The sequence below is a fragment of the Budorcas taxicolor genome, chromosome 25 (genome assembly GCF_023091745.1).
Source record: "Budorcas taxicolor isolate Tak-1 chromosome 25, Takin1.1, whole genome shotgun sequence".
Lineage (NCBI taxonomy): Eukaryota > Metazoa > Chordata > Mammalia > Artiodactyla > Bovidae > Budorcas > Budorcas taxicolor.
The window spans coordinates 46673995-46693099 of record NC_068934.1 but is presented as its reverse complement, the minus strand read 5'-3'; the positions used below and the strand labels follow the sequence as shown (position 1 = coordinate 46693099).

Here is a 19105-nt window from a genome sequence, read left to right as displayed (position 1 = left end):
AACTGGCACGCGCCGCCTTCTGCACACAGGTAACACGTCTGGCCTTGATGACCAAACCAGATGCTCAGCAGCCCAGAGGGCTCTGAGTGTGTCCTCACTCTACCGAAGATACGCGGGCCCTGGGCACAGAGGGAGGAGACAGGCACGAGGGATGTGAGACTGGTCTCCGTCGCAACCACAGCCACCTGGAAACGACCAGGACACAGGCTGATGGGGTGACCTGAACTCTCCTAGAGGAGTAAGCAGTCCTGTCATTTCTCATCCAAAGGCAGGAGGAGGAAGGATGAGCCGCACTGCAGTGACTGAGATTCGGGGATTACTATCTAAGAAACAAGAACCTCAGTTCCAACACACTGAGAAAGGCAATCTTGCTCAACTAAGAACATGAAAGCACGACCTTGTCTGTCTAAAATAAGACCTGTACACACTTGGCCTTGGCACAGGGCAGCCGTTCTGGGCCGAAAATAGTTCCAGCCCCTCCAGGTCTGCTGATAGCAAGGACGGGTCACGGAGCCTGCCTTCCACCATGAGGGACGCCAGGCCCAACTGCTGTGGCCTCTGCAACCCCGTCTTCACACCCCCACTGCCTGCATTCTGCAGACTCTTAGTTTGTTCTTGGGCTCTGAGGCTCCTGCTGCTCCCTGGGGACCGTCTGCGTAAGTGAATCCTAGTCTCCTCATAAGCAGATCCTTTTCCACATCAGCACCCACCAGAGCCATGATTCTCAAATTTTAGCATGCGTCCCAGTCATCTGGGAAGCTTCTTACACCCCAGATTGCAGGCCCCACCCCAGGGTGTCTGACTCAGCAGGTCTGAAATGGAGCTCAAGAACCTGCATTTCCAACAAATTCTCAGGTGGTATTCATGCTGCTGGACCAGAGACCACACTTTCGAGAACAACCGCAAACAGCAGATACCTGGAAAATACAAGTTTCCAGGTACAAGGGAACTGAGAGCAAAACTAAGCCCAGGAGACGGGAAGTGGGGACACAGCGGGACGACACCGGAACGAGGAGGAGGGAGAGGAGGCAGACAGTGGGGAGGAGGGTCCTGCCCAACTCCTGTCAGGCTCTGCTGGACAGAAGAGCAAAGCTCCCTGTGTGTGTACACAGCACTCACTGCCCAGAGGTCTCAAGTTTTGGGGTGGAAGCAAAATAGAAGAGAGAAAAAAAAATCGCCATTTCTATAAACTAATCAGCAATCGCGTTTATGGGAAAGCTTTCTGACTTAAGCGTCGCTTGTGCTGATCAGAAAAAAGAATAAATGAGCACAGTTACTCTGCCACAGAGTCGCCAGGATGCCACCCACACACCCTGCCACTGTGTGCCCCTCCTCACGCGACCCTCACAGACTGACCCCAACGTGCTCTTGCTTCCAGCCACCTGTCAGAAAAGGAGGCCAAGTACACGGAAAAACTGAGATATGAGGCGCTCAGAAAAGAAGAGGTCAAATTAGAATGTATTCGCTAAGGAGTCAAGTCAGTGATAAGTCAGCAAGCATTGCGGGTATTTTAGCTGTAAAATCTATTCTTTTACAGAATGTGGGACATAAGGCACACTCAGAACACTGAAGCGACAAAATCACCGAGGATAACCTCAGGGGATGCTCAGCCCTAATACTTACCTTTTTGGAAAACAGTATTTACCTGTTCTGGTTTTCTGCTGATAAGAATACTTAGCACCTTGCTGAAGAAACTGGCAAGTAGTGGGTTCAAGGGGGAATCGTTTAGGAGGAAGCTATACAATTTCATTAGCAAGGATTCATCTTCTCCCAGTCTATCGTTCATTTGGGAGACATCAGAAGTGAGCAACTCACAAGATATATTTGGATACCTAGAAGAACAGGATACTCACGTCATCATCTGTATCAACAGTTTACTTACATAAATCAGAACACAGATCAGAAAGGCTTCCTAAAACTTTGTGAAAATTGTTTTAAAAATCTTCTGGCAATGAGAAAATAATTTCAATCCATTCTGCCAATTTAAACTAGAGTGAATTTTCTTCTGTGTCTAAAAACCAATACAGTTTCCCCAACAAAACCAGAGCACAGCTGGAGCTCAGGAGGCGAGGGCAGGGACCCCTCAGAGGGGGTAAGACGAAGCCGTGGGCTGCAGCCCCAGCCACCTGCTGCGGTGCGGGAAGGAGCGCAGCTCGCAGGGCCGCTCGGGGCACGCTGGCTTCCGGGAAACTGCTTGCACACGGCACCGCGCGGCTACTCGAGACGCGTCCAGGTTCCTGGACAGGCTCCTGTATTCTCAGAGGGATTGTCTATGGTATCAGAAAGCTGGGCGTGTCAATGTTCAGTCCACGTTGCATGTTAAGAGAATGAACACTTTAATACACTCGAGCAGAGAACAGGACACAGCCTGAACACTCGGGTGGGGAACAAAGTGTGTATAGGAGCTGAACTCTCCACAGCAGCCTCCCAGCCCCCCGGGGCCAGCCCGCGCAGACCCCAGCGCTGGCTGCCACAGCCCCCTCCACAGGCCCCAGCCCCGACATCCGCACCCCTGGGGCGCGTCTGCCCTTAGTGCCGGGGCTCGCGCTCTCTCTCTGAACAGGCGGCAGCAGATTCCTTTTCTCCACTTGCTTCTTTAACCACAAATACCTTCTCATCTGTTCTCAGAGCGATCACGGAGACTCCCAGGCCCGCCCAGACTGCACTCTCCCCCACCCGCCATTCACTTCTCTGGTCTTTATCCCTCCCTGGCGAGCAAGGGCAGCAGGGAGTGGCGACCTCTGATGCTGACCAGGACAGGGAGGTGACAAAACAGCCTGAAATGGCTCTGTGACGAAAGAGAGGGGTAGCAACTGCGGCCGGAACCCATGCAGCATCCCCGAGACAAGCCGGCAGCTGCCTGTTGGCCAGTGACTTGAGAAACAACAGGCACCAGACCAGAAGCTGCAGCAGCTAGCGGGCGAACTCTCAACAGTGTAAGAATGTCCCCAATGAGCCTTTCCAGGGAGAAAAGCACGGAAAAGACATACAACAGAACCGGCAGGCGTGTGGGCACAGAGATCACATCACCAAATCACTGTCTTTGAGGCTATGGCTCAATCAAATCAAACTCTTTCCTCACTTCAATTTACAGCACACATCGGCTCAAAGACACCACAACACAAAGTCACCAGTAGGCCGGAGGAGGAAGCAGGGGTGACCCGTGTGGCCTCTGGAGTCAAACCGCCCAGGCTCAGAACCTGTCTCCACCACTTACAAGCTGTATGATCTCAGGCACATCCCCTGACTTCACTGGACCTCAGTTTCCAAGGCTGCAATATGAAGATAACAATCTTTATCTCATGGAAGAGAATAATACAAAATGCTGAGAGGCTCTAGAGTAAGTAAATACCAGCTGTTTTAATTTCTCTTTATTTTCTACTTCATAAAACTTCTGAAATGAAGTTTTATTGGGATGTGGAGTTGTCTCAACTGCCCCAATTTGAAAGTTGCCGGGAGGCAAAGGGTCAGAAAAAGGTAGGAGACCCCAACTCCACTGCAACCCAATGTGTAAGGGGTATTCTCAAAATTCTAACACAGGAAGTCCAGAGGAGGGCAAGGGCATCTTGTAAAGTTTTCCACCTGCTTCTCCACGGCTGATCTGGAGGTCTGATCATGCTGAAGAAGCACGCACATGGGGTCCAGGCTCTGATACAAAGGCTCAACCCTCTGGTGTGGAACAGGGTGGGGCTACTCTCGCTCTCCTACCTACCTCCCTGAGATTAAACAAGCCTCTCAAACACCCCAAGACTCCTCCAGCCACCCCGCCCCGCCCTGACCTCAGCTGCTTTGCACTGAGAACACAGTAGCAATGGGAAGAGAGCCCAGCCCCACTGGGCCCCTTCCTCCTCTGCAGTGAAGCCCCCCTTCGTCCTCCTGACCACTGAGGCCAGCCCAGCACATCACCAGACCCCCGCCCCTCTACACCAGCCCGCTTCCCCAATGCCGCATCACCCTACCAGCATGTAAACACACCATTATTTCCTCCATCTAGGAAAACACACACACCACGCCCCTCCTGGCCCCACACCTGCTTAGAGCTCCCCCTTGCTCTCTCTGCTCCTGTTCCAGGGAACCACCTGAAAGAACTCTCTGCTTGGTCTCCAATTCTTCCTCCGAAGCACTGCTTCCGTGTCCACTGCTCTGAGGAATGGGCACTGAAGGGACCTCCACACGGCAAAGGCCAGTGGCTGCCTGGCCTGTCAGCACAGCCCCCAAGGCCCCCTGTCCCATCTCCCCTTCCTGAAGCCTGGCCTCCCTTGACATTGACGGCAGCAGCCCCGCCTGGTTCTGTTCTTGCTTCTGAAGTTCTTCTGTGAGAACCTCGACCAACAACATCTCAGCTTTGGGATTTATGATACTACTTAACGCCTTACTTTTAAGGTTCTGTTAGTTCAAATTTCTGCCACAGTAAACACTCCATCATTCATAAACTAGTCTAAATACATACAACACTAGTCTAAATTTCCTTAGACGACTACAGTCCACCTTAACCCCGAGCAGCTTTCGGGTCCCATCTGAGAACTGCTCTGCACTAGTCCAGCTCTCTGAGTCAGCCAGCTCCATGCAGCTACAGTAGCTGGTGGCTCTGTCCAGGCCAGAGGCTCAGCAGGGAGCTGCTCCACTCAGCTCAAGCCACGCTCTCTCAAAATGGTGCCAACCAAAAGGCAGCATGTCCAGGGAAACACACCTGCTCTTGCAACCTCCAAGGAAGCACAAAACACTGGCATGGCAATACAACAGATGCCATGACTACTTTTTGGTAAAATAAGCGATTTCCACAAGGCACGCCTACTCCTCTCCAGTTAGAGAAGTATTTCACCTCATGCAGCAGGTAAGGAAACAGACCCAAGAAGGGTGGCCTCTTGTCCAAGTTCTTGGAGCTCTGGGAGGAGGGGCTACACTCCTCCCAGGGGGCCTCCTGCCAGGATGAGCCCCCGCCAAGCAGCACTCACACATGCAAGTAGGGAATCCCAAAGCATGAAGCATCTGTTTTTGAGGAAAGAAGTACACAGGTATTTCTGCCACCAAATTTCTTTCCTCTTCTAAAGTACTGATCTCCAAGTGGATGTGCAATTGAATGCCAGCTGACAATCTTAATGGCTGGCAGAGAACAGGAATCCCCTGAAGATCCAAGCCATGAGCAACCTGAAAGCATCACCAAGTATTATTCCTCTGACAACACAACTCTCCCCATGAAGAAATGAAAGGTAACTGCAAAGAGGGACAGACTGAGGGAGAAACGAGAATTTACCATAGGCCATAATTCTTCCCGTGCCATCAAACTTATTTAATGCATAATCAGTGACTTTTGTTTTGTTCCTGAATCAGTTCTATTTTCAGGTGGAGAGGGACGTTAAATATTTCAAAAGAGCTGGAGATGGAAAAACAACCAACTGAAACCCCAATGCTTTAAATACATATGGAGTATTTACAATGAGTTTCCAGGGGTCTGGACCCTGGAAAGCGTTATGAGCTGACAAAACTAGCGCTGATGAAGACAGGCCCACAGTATTTATCCAAGGCGTCAGCTGCTTAAACTTAGCTACACTAATGTTCACCAAGATCCATACCCTTATTTTCAGTTAACAAAAGGTCAGAATTCATAATCAGCAACACTGTTCATAAAACAAGCTCTGGCTCGGCTGATCTCGACAGTCACATAATCTCTGTTTTCCTATTTGCAAAAAGAGAGAAAATATTTACTTGGATCATCTCACTATTTTAAGGAACTTTATCACTGTTTATAATGCACTTTGCCCTTAGAACCTTCTGGTGGAAATTTAGAACATTCATTTAAAAATTCCTGTGATTTCACTGGACTTGGCTCTCTACAACGGGCTGTTTGCTCCACTGAACCTGTCCCTCTTGACACGTTAACATTCTGTACCTGGTCTACGGCAGCCCTGAGAAGTTGCTGGACAACAAAAACGGTAATGCATCCTGCCCCCGCTTCACTTCAGCCCCACCCTAAAGAGAAGATTGAATTTTCTTACTTGTATCTGATCTTTTCATCCATGTCTTGAGGTGGTTCTTCAATAATGAATGAGACTAAGTCTTCGAGACATTCTGCTTTTAAGAGAAACTCGATAAGCTTGCGGTTCTGCGCTTTACACTCCTGTAAAACATCTTCCTCATCCATCAACTCCTTCAGCGTCACATCTTCTCTTTCTAGAAGTGTGTCTATGTGGGATGATGAGTGAAGATCAAATTTCCAAAACATGCTGGTCTAAACAAAAGGCAGAGATATTTTAAATAAAACTTCAACTTCACATATTAATTTTTCAAATTCCCACTTAGTTTTACAGTCTAAAATGCCAACTTGAATCACACGAGAAAAACAAGTTTCATTGTGAATCTATAAAGTACCTTCTAAGTAAGTAAACCTGGTAAGCCATTTTCTTTCTCAGAAAATATTTTTATAGATAATAAAAAATTCTGATTGAAAATGCTGAAAGAATGCTAAAACTTGGTATTTTAACCTGCAAAATTAACCCACCCATACTTAAAGAATTTAGTGCTGGGAAAGGAAGAAAATAAATCTTCTCTTCAGGGTGAGAAATACATTCTTACACAGAACTAGTATCCTCAACAACAAATGACAAGTACTGAGACCGAGGTGTGCAGTACTCTCCAGAATATTACATTAAATAACCACCGCAAACAGCCCCAATAGCACTTTCAGAGCTGAAACTCGGAAGGTCATAAAATAGTAAAACCTATGCCATTCTTAACAAAGAAACAAAAAATAGTAAAATCACCTTAAAAAGAGAAGTGTTCACTTTGTCTTCAAAGTTTATCATGGAAAATTAAATCTTAGGATGTCTACAGATTGACAAAATAGTTCACCATGCTTATTTTGAATACTTCAGCACAGTCACTGACTGAAAAGCTACTAGTGATCCTCAAATACCTTCCCATGTCCCATCCCACTGTCATCAGGTCTAAAAGCAAAAGCAAAGTTAAGTTGCTCAGTCGTGTCTGACTCTCTGCGATCCCCATGGACTGCAGCCTATCAGGCTCCTCCATCCATAGGATCTTCCAGGCAAGAATACTAGAGTGGGTTGCCATTTCCTGTATATGCTTATTTTTATCTATAAGCCAAATTTCTGATAATCTAATAGTCTCTCCACAGTCAGAAAGCTGGATGTAGTTAATAATTTAGTCTTGAGTCTTGCCCTTACGATTGGCTAATTATAAACAAGATACACACTCATGATCATCAACTGAAAACTGTAAATGTCCACAAACTACTAAAATACGGATCAAGATATAGTCACGTATCTAAGTCGATTAAAAAAAACTTCCAAAATTTTAGCCTTATAAAGGTGACTCATCATATACCGGTTTATAGAAAAAACTGATCAGTGGTGCTGAAATAACAAATGTTGGCAAACTCTGGCTCAGAGACCAAATCCGGCCCACAGGCTGCAAGCTAAGAAGGACTCTGATACCTTTAAAGGGTCGCTAAAGAGAACAGGGCTGTTAGCAGTAAGACTGTGACAGTGAGCACGGGGCCCGCACATTTACAGCCTCGCAGTTCACAGTGAAGCTCAGTGTCCCGTCTCACATTCCTTCTGCCATCTCTGCAACTGCCTGGAGGGGTGGAGCCACGCTGTGCCAGGCAGGACTATCTACCAGATTCATTCCTTCCCTTCCGTGGGTACTTGCTGAGACCACATTCCCAGCTTCTTGGGCAGGTAGGTGTGGCCACATGACAAAGTTTTCTCCAATGTGCTGTGAGCCATCAAAACTTCCAGGTGGCCTCCTTTTCATCTGGCTGGATACTGATGACAAAAAAGACCCTGAGACAGACAGTAAGGCCCAAAGATGGAAGGCCCCTCCATCCCCAAGTCAACCTGTGGAAGAATGCTGCCCGCCCACCGGAGAGCCAGCCCCAGGCCATGGGATGAGGAGCCAGCACACACCTGGTCTGGGATCCAGGAGGACAGCCTACGTCCCCAGTCATCTCCAATCTCCTGAGCCCACACCGTCATGCTCCTTTATACTTATTTTACTATACATATGAAAAGAATTCTTGGGCAACTGTATGTTTTAAAATGCCTAACTCCTTTCGCTCTCCACTATCCTTAATGTTTTAAAATGCCTAGCTCCTTTCGCTCTACACTATCCTAAATTAGAATAGCATTTTTCAAATCAGGACACCTTAAAATACACATGTCCACAGTGCATTTTCTTTAAATTGAGTAGGTATACTACAGGCTTAAAAATAAAATAAAACCACAGTAGACTCTTAAACAAACATTTTATCTTCCAGCCAAACAACAAACTGGACTGGAAGCAAACAGCACTGGTCAATCAGTTACCCCTGGCCTGCCCCTAACTTCTACTAACTTGACCTTTGAAGCGGACTCAAGCTAGTCATGAACTAACAGGTACAAAGGTCAACTGCCAGGGGCCCTGAGGTAAACGGAGCCCTTTGAAAAGTGTCTAAGATACTCAGAAAAAAACTGAAAGGAGTCAGAACTTCAGCAGCTCATTTTCAGTAAATATAAGCACTCTTTGAAATTTTTACCCTAGCTACACCTCAACAGGATTGAGAGATAAGAGGGAGCACAATTTCTTACAGTAAACCAAATCACAGACTTTTAAATCAATACTAACAAAGAGAGAAATGATAAAATCAAACTACTCTCCATCTTTCCGAAAAACCCTAGAGTTGTTTTTGTCCTTCATGGATCACAGCCTTGTCACGGAGAAGGGGCTCGTATAAGTCAATGAAGCTATGAGCCATGCCGTGCAGGGCCACCTAACATGGACGGGTCATAGTGGAGAGTTCTAACAAAATGTATTCCACTGGAAGACAGAATAGCAAATCACACCAGTATTCTTGCTGGGAGAACCCCATCAACAGTATGAAAAGGCAAAAAGATATGATACCAGAAGATGAGGCCCCCCAGGTCAGAAGGTATCCAGAATGCTACTGGGGAAGAGCAGAGGGCAATTACTATCAGCTCTAGTAAGAATGAAGAGTCTGGGCCAAAGTGGAAACAATGCTTAATTGTGGATGTGTTTGGTGATGAAAGTAAAGTTGGATGCTGTAAAGAACAGTATTGCATAGGAACCTGGAATGGTGGGTCCATGAACCAAGCTAAACTGGATGTGGTCAAGCAGGAGATGGCAGAGTGAACATCAGCATCTTAGGAACCAGTGAACTAAAATGGACAGGAATGGGTGAATTTAATTCCACTGACCATTCTATCCACTACTGTGGGCAAGAAGAAATGAACAGCCCTCAGAGTCAACAAAAGAGTCTGAAATGCACTATCTGGGTGCAATTTCAAAATGACAAAATTATCTCAAGTGTCAAGGCAAACCATTCAAAAATCACAGTAATCCAAGTCTATGCTCCAACCACTAACGCCAAAGAGGCTGAAGTTGACCGGTTCTAAGAAGACCTATGAGACCTTTTAGAACTAACACCCAAAAAAGATGTCCTTTTCATCACAGGGGACTAGAATGGAAAAGCAGGAAGTCAAGAGGCATCTGGAGTAACAGGCAAGTCTGGCCTTGGAGTACAAAATGAAGCAGGGCAAAGGCTAACAGTTTTGTCAAGCAAACATACTGGTCATAGCAAACATGGTCTTCCAACACCACAAGAGACAACCCTACACATGGACATCACCAGATGGTCAACACCGAAATCAGATTGATTATATTCTTTGCAGCCAAAGATGAGAAGCTCTATATAGCCAGCAAAAACAAGACCTGGAGCTCACTGTGGCTCAGATCATGCGTTCCTTATTGCAAAATTCAGGCTTAAACTGAAGAAAGTAGGGAAAACCACTAGGCCACTCAAGTATGACCTAAATCAAATCCCTTATGAGTATACAGTGGAGGTGATGAATAAGATTCAAGGGATTACTAGATCTGATAGAGTGCCTAAAGAACTATGGATGGAAGTTTATAACACTGTGCAGTAGGCAATGAGCAAAACCCAAAACCATCCCAAAGAAAAAGAAATGCAAGAAGGCAAAGTGCTTGTCTGAGGATGCCTTACAAATAGCTGAGAAGAGAAGTAAAAGGCAAAGGAGAAAGGGCAAGATATACCCATCTGAACGCAGAGTTCCAAAGAATAGCCAGGAGAGATAAGAAAGCCTTCCTAAGTGAACAATGCAAAGAAATAGAGAAAAAAATAGAATGGGAAAGACTGAAGATCTCTTCAAGAAAATGAGAGCTACCAAGAGGACATTTCATGCAAAGATGGGCACAATCAGGACGGAAACACTATGGACCTAACAGAAGCAGAAGAGATTCAGCAGCGGCAAGAACACACAGAAAAACTGTGCAAAAAAGATCTTCACGAACCCGAGTAAGCACGATGGTGTGGCCACTCACCTAGAGCCAGACTTCCCGGGGTGTGAAGTCAAGCAGGAAGCACTACCAAAAACAGTACCCAAAACAAAGCTAGTGGAGGTGATAGAATTCCGGTTGAGCTAGAAGATACCGTTGCTAAAGTGCTGTACTCAGTATGTCAGCAAATGTGGAAAACTCAACAGTGGCCACAAGACTGAAAAAGGTCAGTTTTCATTCCAATCGCAAAGAAAGGCAATGCCAAAGATGTACAAACTATCATACAATTGGGCTCACTTCACATGCCATCAAAGTTATGTTCAAAATCTTTCAAGCTAGGCTTCAGCAGTTCATGAACTGAGATCTTCCAGATGTACAACCTGGGTTTAGAAAAGGCAGAGATCAAATTGCCAACATTTGTTGGATCACACAGAAAGCAAGGGAATTCCAGAAAAACATCTATTTCTGCTTCACTGACTACGCTAAAACCCTTGACTACATGGATCACCTTACCTGTCTCCTGAGAAACCCGTATGCAGGTTAAGAAGCAACAGTTAGAATGAGACATGGAACGACGGACTGGTTCAAAACTGGGAAAGGAGTATGCCAAGGCTTTTATCGTCACCCTGCTTATTTAACTTCTATGCAGAGTACTTCATGCAAAATTCTAGGCTGGATCAGTCACAAGCTGGAATCAAGACTGCAGGGAGAAGTATCAACAGCCTCAGGCATGCAGACGATACTACGCTAATGGGAGCAAGAGAAGAGCAATTCAAGAACGACTTGATGAGGGTGAAAGAGGAGAGTGAAAATGCTGGCTTAAAACTCAACATTCAAAAAAACTAAGACCACGGGATCCGTGGTACACAGAAGAGAAGAGCTGGCACTAACAGAAACATCACTCACGCTGCAATGAGTCCTATGCAAGCGTAAATGTTCTACTAGCCAATTTTTCTTTTCTTTAAATTTAAAGTCACTCAGTCGTGTCCAACTCTTTGAGACCCCATAGACTATACAGTCCATGGAATTCTCCAGGCCAGAATACCAGAGTCGGTAGCCTTTCCCTTCTCCAGGGGATTTTCCCAACCCAGGAATCGAGCCAGGGTCTCCTGCGTTGCAGGGAGATTCTTCACCAGCTGAGCCATAAGGGAAGCCCAAGAATATTGGGGTGGGTAGCCTATCCCTTTTCCAGTGGATCTTCCCAACCCAGGAATCGAGTCAGGGTCTCCTGCTTTGAAGGGGGATTCTTTACCAACTGAGCTATCAGGGAGGCCAAAAATCTGACATAGTTTGTTTCCTCCTCCCTTAAGAGAAAGAGAAAAGATGTCTCACATTTGCAGGCTACTTCCTCCATTTGGAGACTCCTAGCCTTCCTTCCTGTTACCCTCTCATTCCCCTCTTCTCTCTTTTGGGAGAATTACGTTGCCTAGGGAAAGCGGCTAAAAAGTAAAAAAGAAACTGGTAAAATTAATTTGAAATGTATTTACTGAACCTCATATATCCAGACATTACTATTTCAACATGGAATTCTTTTGGTACTAAGTCTTCAAATTCTACGTGTTCTGACAACACTTCATAGCACTTCACAATTTGGGGCAGCCACATTTCAGGTGGTCAAGAGTCACACGTGGCCATAAGGGACAAGACGGCTACAGTTGTGATTGCTACAACTCGGAGTCAAAGTTTCTCTCCTGGTACTAAAATAGCCTCCCCATCTCCTTCCACCGCCAAGGTCAATAGTTAACTGCTTTTTCCACACAACGGCCAATGTGTGGTGGGCGAGGAGAGGTTATGGGCCATGGTTTTCCTTTCTTTCAAAATATAAACATATCTGAGAAATCATCTTTATTCTCAAGTGTGTATGTATACATACATACATACATACATACATACATACATATATATATAAAGCAACTTAGACATTCTTAACGCAAAAAAATAAGTCACAAGAAAATCAGAACTGTTTTTTAACTTCTGATATCTACGGATATTCGTAGGGATTAAAGGTAAAATGTTAAATTCTTCACCATGAGATAAAGGAGGATGCTAGCTGAAATCAGGAAGGCTACAAGTGGCTCATTCCTGGTAAAGATACACTTGGCCAAACTTTAAAATAGGTGCATGTCTCTGGGAATTTCATTTCATTTTCTAAGTTAATTCAGAAATACCAAGGAAAATAATGCATTGATCCCTCAAACACATTGGGAAACAATGTTTGATTAATTTTAAAAATAAATAAGTAAACCTGGATTCCCCACTTGTCCTAGAGAAAACTGAGTCTTCACTGCCTCCATTTAGATTCAAAACAACTTGCTTATTATCCCACAGGGATAGACAATCTGCCCCAAAGCACTGGCCGAGTTGACCAGCAGCATGGAACAGGATGGCATGAACAAGCCGAGCTGCCCAAAAGCTGTTCTTACTGGCTCACCTACTGCTGCCACCGTCCAGACCCCTGGGGTCTCGGGACACCAGCTGGGATTCAAGTGTGCAGGGAACGGGGCTGGGCGGCATCTGACAAAGCCAAATAGGGGAGGCTGGATCCAAGAAGGGCGGGCGACTGCTCACGCTGCCCACCGAGGAAGGCACACTGCCAGCAAAGGACAGAGAGCAAAGTACCTATCAGCAGGAGGACGCAGCCACTCTGAAGTGAGGAAGTCACTGACAAACTGCCCCCAACAGCAACGCTGCAGGCAAATGCTGCCATTTTCATCTGAAGAGGAAGAAACGCACAACTGAGAAGGAACGGTGGCCTTTGAGAACTAAGTTTAGTACTAAGGAAAAATACCACAATGGACCGGGACATCTACCCAGCAGCTGCTTCTCCATTCTCAGCAAAGGTACGAAACTCACACAACTGTCTCCTCATCCCCACCCGGAGGCTGGACTAATCAAATCAAAGAATCAAAGTGCCCGCTGCGAACACGACTTCTTTAGAGGAGAGGACAATACAAACTCAGGGCCAGCTTTGTTACATCTGCTCCACAACTGCTTCTTCCGAAAAACACACCAGAAGAAACCAAGTTTCTACCATCCAGATGTTCCAGACTCTCCTCCCAGTTTTCATCTGTGACTTCTCCAGGCTGTGAGAACAGCAAAGGAGGAGAGTCCATTCAATACGTACTATGTTACTCAGCCAGCACTCTTACAGCACTACTATGCACTGCTTCTCCAGGCTGTGAGAACAGCAAAGGAGGAGAGTCCATTCAACATGTACTATGTTAATCAGCCAGCACTCTTAGAGCACTGCTATGCACTGTACTGAGGAACGCAGGAATGACAAGACAAATGCTGCCTCCCTCGTCAAGAGCGCAACACAACAGAGAACAGAGAAGAGACAGAAAGTGCATGGCGTCCACGCCAAGCCTGCTCTGCAGAAAGGGAGCTCCAGGCAGAAGAGCCCGGCCGGAAAAGACTTCATGAGAATGAGGCCTGCGCTGGGCTCAGAGCACAGGCAGGACTGAGGAGGTGACCCTGCAAGCTCAGAGGACAGGCCCGTAACTCGAAGGAACTCACAGCAGGAGAAGGTCCCGATGACAAGGAGAGCGAGCCTTTACAGAAGGCACTAGGGAAGGTGAGGCAACCAGTTCTCAAAGAGCCACGCAGGAGCGCACAGCAGAGTAGGGCAGGCTTGCTGTGCAGCGCGGGAGGGAGCCAGTCTGCTCTACCTGAGATAACGTACATTAAGACAGCTCTGTTTGTACGCAAGAATGCTGGAGTGGGTTGCCTTCTCCAGGGGATCTTCCTGACCCAGGGATCGAACTCCCGTCTCCTGTGTCTTCAGCATTGGCAGGCAGATCCCTTTACCACTGAGCTACCTGGGAAATCCAGTAAGACAGTGATAGCTAATTCAACACAGTACACAGAAAAAAATGACTCTGAACAGAAGTAGAGGAAAAGGCCAAAGGAGAGGAAACAGAAGCTGTGGCGCACACACACTGTGTTCCCACAGAGGCCAAGAGGGGGACTGAAATGAGGGCAGGGCAAGGAGTGCTGAAGACAGAGCCGATGAGGCAGGGCACTGCAGGCACGTCCACCACTCACAGACAGAGAAGTCCAGCAGAGCAAGGCAACAAGAGCAACGCCAGGGTTCACCCACCGGGAACAGGAAAGATGCATGCGAGGGGGTGAGCCAGGCAAGCAGCAGGAAGCCCGGAGACAGCCTTAAGAACTCACAGAGGCTGGCGAGGTCTTGCAAAAGCCTCCTTGAAAAGCAAGTTATTCCCTTCCTGAAATCCTAGAGTTTTCACATTAAATAACTATCCCCCCACTCTCCATTTTCAATCATAATTCCCCCAAGGCCTGATTTTCATGTTTTAAATTCCTAGCTGTATACTTATACATCAGATTTATGGCTTGCCTCTGGAATTCTGAGCCACCTGGGAAATACACAAAGCAAATACCTAGCTACACTGGGGCTAACTCCAAATATACCTCTGAGATGCTGTGGACAGGCAAGGGTGTGACCTTAAGCGCCCACTTCGCATTTAATCAGCCAACTGCCAATTAAAAACACCCAGCGTCACCCCTGTCACAGGGTCCACGAAAGTGTTCCTCTACGAACATTCATTATGAAAACTCAAGTGAACATGAATCTCTGTGCACAACTCCCACAGCTTCAAAAACTTCAACACAAGCAGATGTGAAGCATGACTTGAACATACTTATACATGCAAGAACAAGCTGTGTGTGTGTGGGTGTGTGTTTTTAAAGCAAAACTAAGGGACTGGAAAAGAAACAAGCAATGGGGATGACACAACAGTAATCAGGTTCGTGCCAGGAGCCTCGTCACAGATCAGAGCAATAAAGGCAAGGAAAACCCAGCTGGGTAGAGGTGTCTGTTGAGGGGAGGGGGGTGTGTGTGTGTGTCTGTGTGTGTGTACACGCACAAATTGAAAGGGAGGACACAGTGTAGATGAGAGAATGACAAAAGTCAAAGCAGAAAGTTCTAAGTAGAAGGTTTTCCATCTTAAGTGTCCAGCATCCTCTGAATCTCTGACACCAAGTGAGTTGTCAATAAATGTGACTCAAACATCAGAAAGAACTGGCCTGTAACTGGAGAGCAGGGGGAAACGTGATGCAACCAGAACCCCGCCATCTGAGACGATCAGGAAACAGCTCCTGACCTGAAACTGTAAAGACGGGAATTCCCGGCAGTCCAGCGATTAGCACTTGAAGCTATTGCTGCTGGGGCCAGGGTTCAATTCCTGGTGGGAGAACAAGTAAGATCCCACGTGGCCAAAGAGTAAATGAAACAAAACTGCAAGGAGGAAAGTTAGTCCTAAGCAAGTCAGGAATGGTATGAAAATGGCACAGACAGAAAAAGAGAATTCTGTACTAACACAGGGTGGGGGAAAGACTCAGAAAATCCAACTTGCCCATGTTTTTTATTAAGTGAAAGCAAAGCAGTTCTATGCAGTTTCTGAGTCACCCAACTTGAAGCAAGTAGCCCCTTTTTTAGAGAAGGCAATGGCAACCCACTTCAGTCCTCTTGCCTGGAAAATCCCATGGACAGAGGAGCCTGGTGGGCTGCAGTCCGTGGGGTCGCTAAGAGTTGGACAGGACTGAGCGACTTCGCTTACATTTTTTAGTTTCATGCACTGGAGAAGGAAATGGCAACCCACTCCAGTGTTCTTGCATGGAGAATCCCAGGGACGAGGGAGCCTGGTGGGCTGCCGTCTCTGGGGTCGCACGGAGTCGGAAACGACTGAAGCGACTTAGCAGTAGCAGCAGTCCCGTTTATACTCATCATCCACTACGAACAAGGTGCCCAAAGAGAATAGCCTTTTCAAATCAGACACAAATCCTAGAGGAAACTGAGATGCCACTGAAGGGAGACCAAAAAGAGACAAGTTTCAGATTAAGAATGAGCTAACTACCCTGGTTAATTTGGAGCTGGTTACAGTTCTGTACCAGAAGACAGAAATAGTAAATTGGTCGCAAATTTTAAAGCCCTCCCGCCGCCCATTTTTTTTAACCTACCATCTTCCTTGCTCAGCAAACTTTCATCAGAATGGGTAAAATCATAGGGCATATATAGGAGGCTATCTTGACACTCCCTGGGAATGTTTCACCAGCAAGCAGCCGAGCATGCGGGAAGAGGCAGTCTCAGCCTGGACTGCTGCAACTGTATAAGTGTCCAAGCTCCTTGCTGAGCATGAGACACAGGCAGGGCGAACAGTCTTCACAGCCCCTTACAAAAAACAGTCTCCTCCAGCCATTCCACAGTACAGTGAAAGGCCTAATACGGCAACTTTCCATTAAAGGTGGACTCCCAGGTCTGCGCTCTTCCCAGCACAGCACGTGGCCACAAGACTGGCGGAGAAAGCTGGTGAGCGGCCAGTCCCAGCAGCAGTCATCAAGAACGCAAGCCAGCCCCGGGCCAGCCTGGAGCAGGCTGACCTGTCACCTCGTGGCTCTCGGGACACACTCATCAACAGGACCCGCATGTGTTCACAGGCAGGAAAAGATTCACTTGGCACACAGCACTCAGCTCCAAGAGCAGGGGGTAACAATGGAGGCGCTCGGCACTGTGGCCAGTGGCTCTATCAGAGTAGATTGACCAGGATGCCAAGTTTGACAAAAATGCACAGAAAACACAAGTGAGTCAGTATTTTAAAATTCTGACATGATGAAACCAAGACAAATTTACCAAACAGGGATAAATGTAAAGTCCTTTTAAAATAAAAACTGAAAAATATGACACCATGGGGTGAGGGGATTGCCAGACTTAAGAAAACTGTTAAACAAGTTTGAAGATTTTAGTTAATTATAAGCTCAACGTAAAGTTTTATTATGCTGTGAGTAATAAGCAAGTAATCTCAAACGTGTCAGAGATAATCATGTCTAGGACTCGGGAGCTGCTAACTCCAGCGTAGCCTTCCCTGGGCAGATCAGCCCACATCGAGCAGTACGGTGTCCTGCTCTGGGGCAGAGGAAGAGACTGCCAACACATGGCACCCAAAAAGGACCAGGATGGCGGGAGGGCCCGCCCCGTGGAGGGAAAAAAGAACTAGCTCTGAATGTCTCTGAGCTCTTTCATACTATCACAGAAAGCGCCCAAGGGAAAAATGAGCCAGTAAGTGAAAAGGACAGATCGTCTGTGAGCAGGAGGTGCAGGAACACGCTAAAGGTGAGAACATGGACAAGACCTCAAGGCTGGAGGTGCCCTGGAAGCCTGGATTCTCTAAGAGGGCAACTTCCCCTTCTGGAGAGGAAGGCTGTACGAAGTGATCGCCACACGGCCTCATGAATTTCTTTTCAAAGTCTATTTGATATAAAAGGCACGGCTACATTTGGGCTGACATGGAGTCTCAATCAGAAAATAGAAAGGATTATGCAACTTTCCAGATGCTCAGTGGGTTGAAACCCACACCATTCTCCACTCCTCTGGAAGCTCTAGTAAAACAACAATAACAGACAAAGGAAAGGAAACAGCAGCCAAGAAGGCGGCCGACAAATTCATGAAAAGATGGAAAACGGAGAAACAATTCAGGAAGTCTATCGTCCAAGTAACAGCAGTTTCAGAAGGACGTATTTTAATTCACCACCAACCTCCCTTGTCCAAAAAAATTTTTTCTCAGCGCATAAAAATGTGACTCTCCCCTTAGGACCTACACATGGCATCACACTGAATGCAAGAAGATCCTTTAAGACACAGTGTAAAAGTCAACAGTACTGGAGATTTTTAAAAAGAAGAAGAATATTTAAACTTTTCTAGTGAGAAAAAAAACTTAAAAAAGAACGAAGTCAAAATGACATCAGTTTTCTCAACAGTAATTCTAGAAAAGAACATTTTCAGACCTGGAAGGTCGGAAAGATTTGTTCACAATTTCTTCAGAAAGCTACTGGAGAAAAAGCTGGGCAGTAAGCCACAAGCAGAAGACACAGAATCCACGAAGCCAGGGCTCCAACACACCAAGCAGCAAAGACTGCTGCACCCAGAAGGGGCCCACCTGCAGCTACAGACGTCAGGAGGAGCCAGTGTGAACAGACCATGAGGTGGGGGCTCTGGCAAGGAGACGACCAAGGAAACGCATTGCCAGATATATGTTACCGTGTTGAGAGGAGTTTTGCAAATTAAGGAAGATATTTAGGAATCAAACATATACCATACTTCTACTATTGACCTTAACCAAAGCTGTGTTTTAACTATGCTGGGAGACGGAGAGAGAAACAGCTGTGCAAAGAACTAAACCTGAATCTTCATAACTGGGAAGTAAGACAGACTAGAAACTGCTGCCTACGGTTATCTGGAGAAGGAATGGCACCCCACTCCAGTACTCTTGCCTGGAAAATCCCAGGGATGGAGGAGCCTGGTGTCCATGGGGTCGCAAAGAGTCAGACACGAATGAGTGACTTCAGTGACCTACAGTTATCTGACACAGAAATGCAGAAGGAAGCAGAGATGAGGAAGCAGCTAAGAGATGGAGGGAGCAGTCCCTGGTGAGTAATCCAAGGATGCAGAGAGGATAGGATGGCCAAGATGAAACAGAGGACTGCTATTTTTTGTTATAAATCTTGTGATACTATTTGATTTTTCAACTACGCATCTACGTAAGCTACATACCTACGCACGATAAAATAAAAGGTTATGAAAAGAAAGTAAAAAGCACTCAGCACAGTCCCTGGCACTCAGGAAGGGCTCTACAAACACAGGTACAAACTAGAATCAGGGACTCATAAAAGACCGCCTAGCAAAAAGACCACAAGGCAACTCCACACGCTTAAGGCTCCTCCATACAAAAAGCAAAGAAACAGGAAAATCCAACCAACAGCAAAACCCAACACG

At 46.5% G+C, this 19105-nt stretch overlaps 1 protein-coding gene across 8 annotated transcripts in view; it reads right to left on the bottom strand.

Annotated features, from left to right (window-relative positions):
- Positions 1-19105, bottom strand: part of PPP6R3 (protein phosphatase 6 regulatory subunit 3) — a 123183-nt gene that overhangs the window by 63141 nt on the left and 40937 nt on the right. For 6 of the 8 annotated variants that reach the window (XM_052662420.1, XM_052662424.1, XM_052662426.1 and 3 more), the window contains 2 exons: positions 5997-6229; positions 1646-1832 (listed from right to left, as the gene is read on the bottom strand). In XM_052662420.1, the coding sequence (XP_052518380.1) occupies positions 1646-1832; positions 5997-6223 (414 nt within the window). In that variant the 5' untranslated portion in view covers positions 6224-6229. The remainder of the gene's footprint in view (positions 1-1645; positions 1833-5996; positions 6230-19105) is intronic. The other 2 variants (XM_052662422.1, XM_052662427.1) reach the window with 2 other exon arrangements.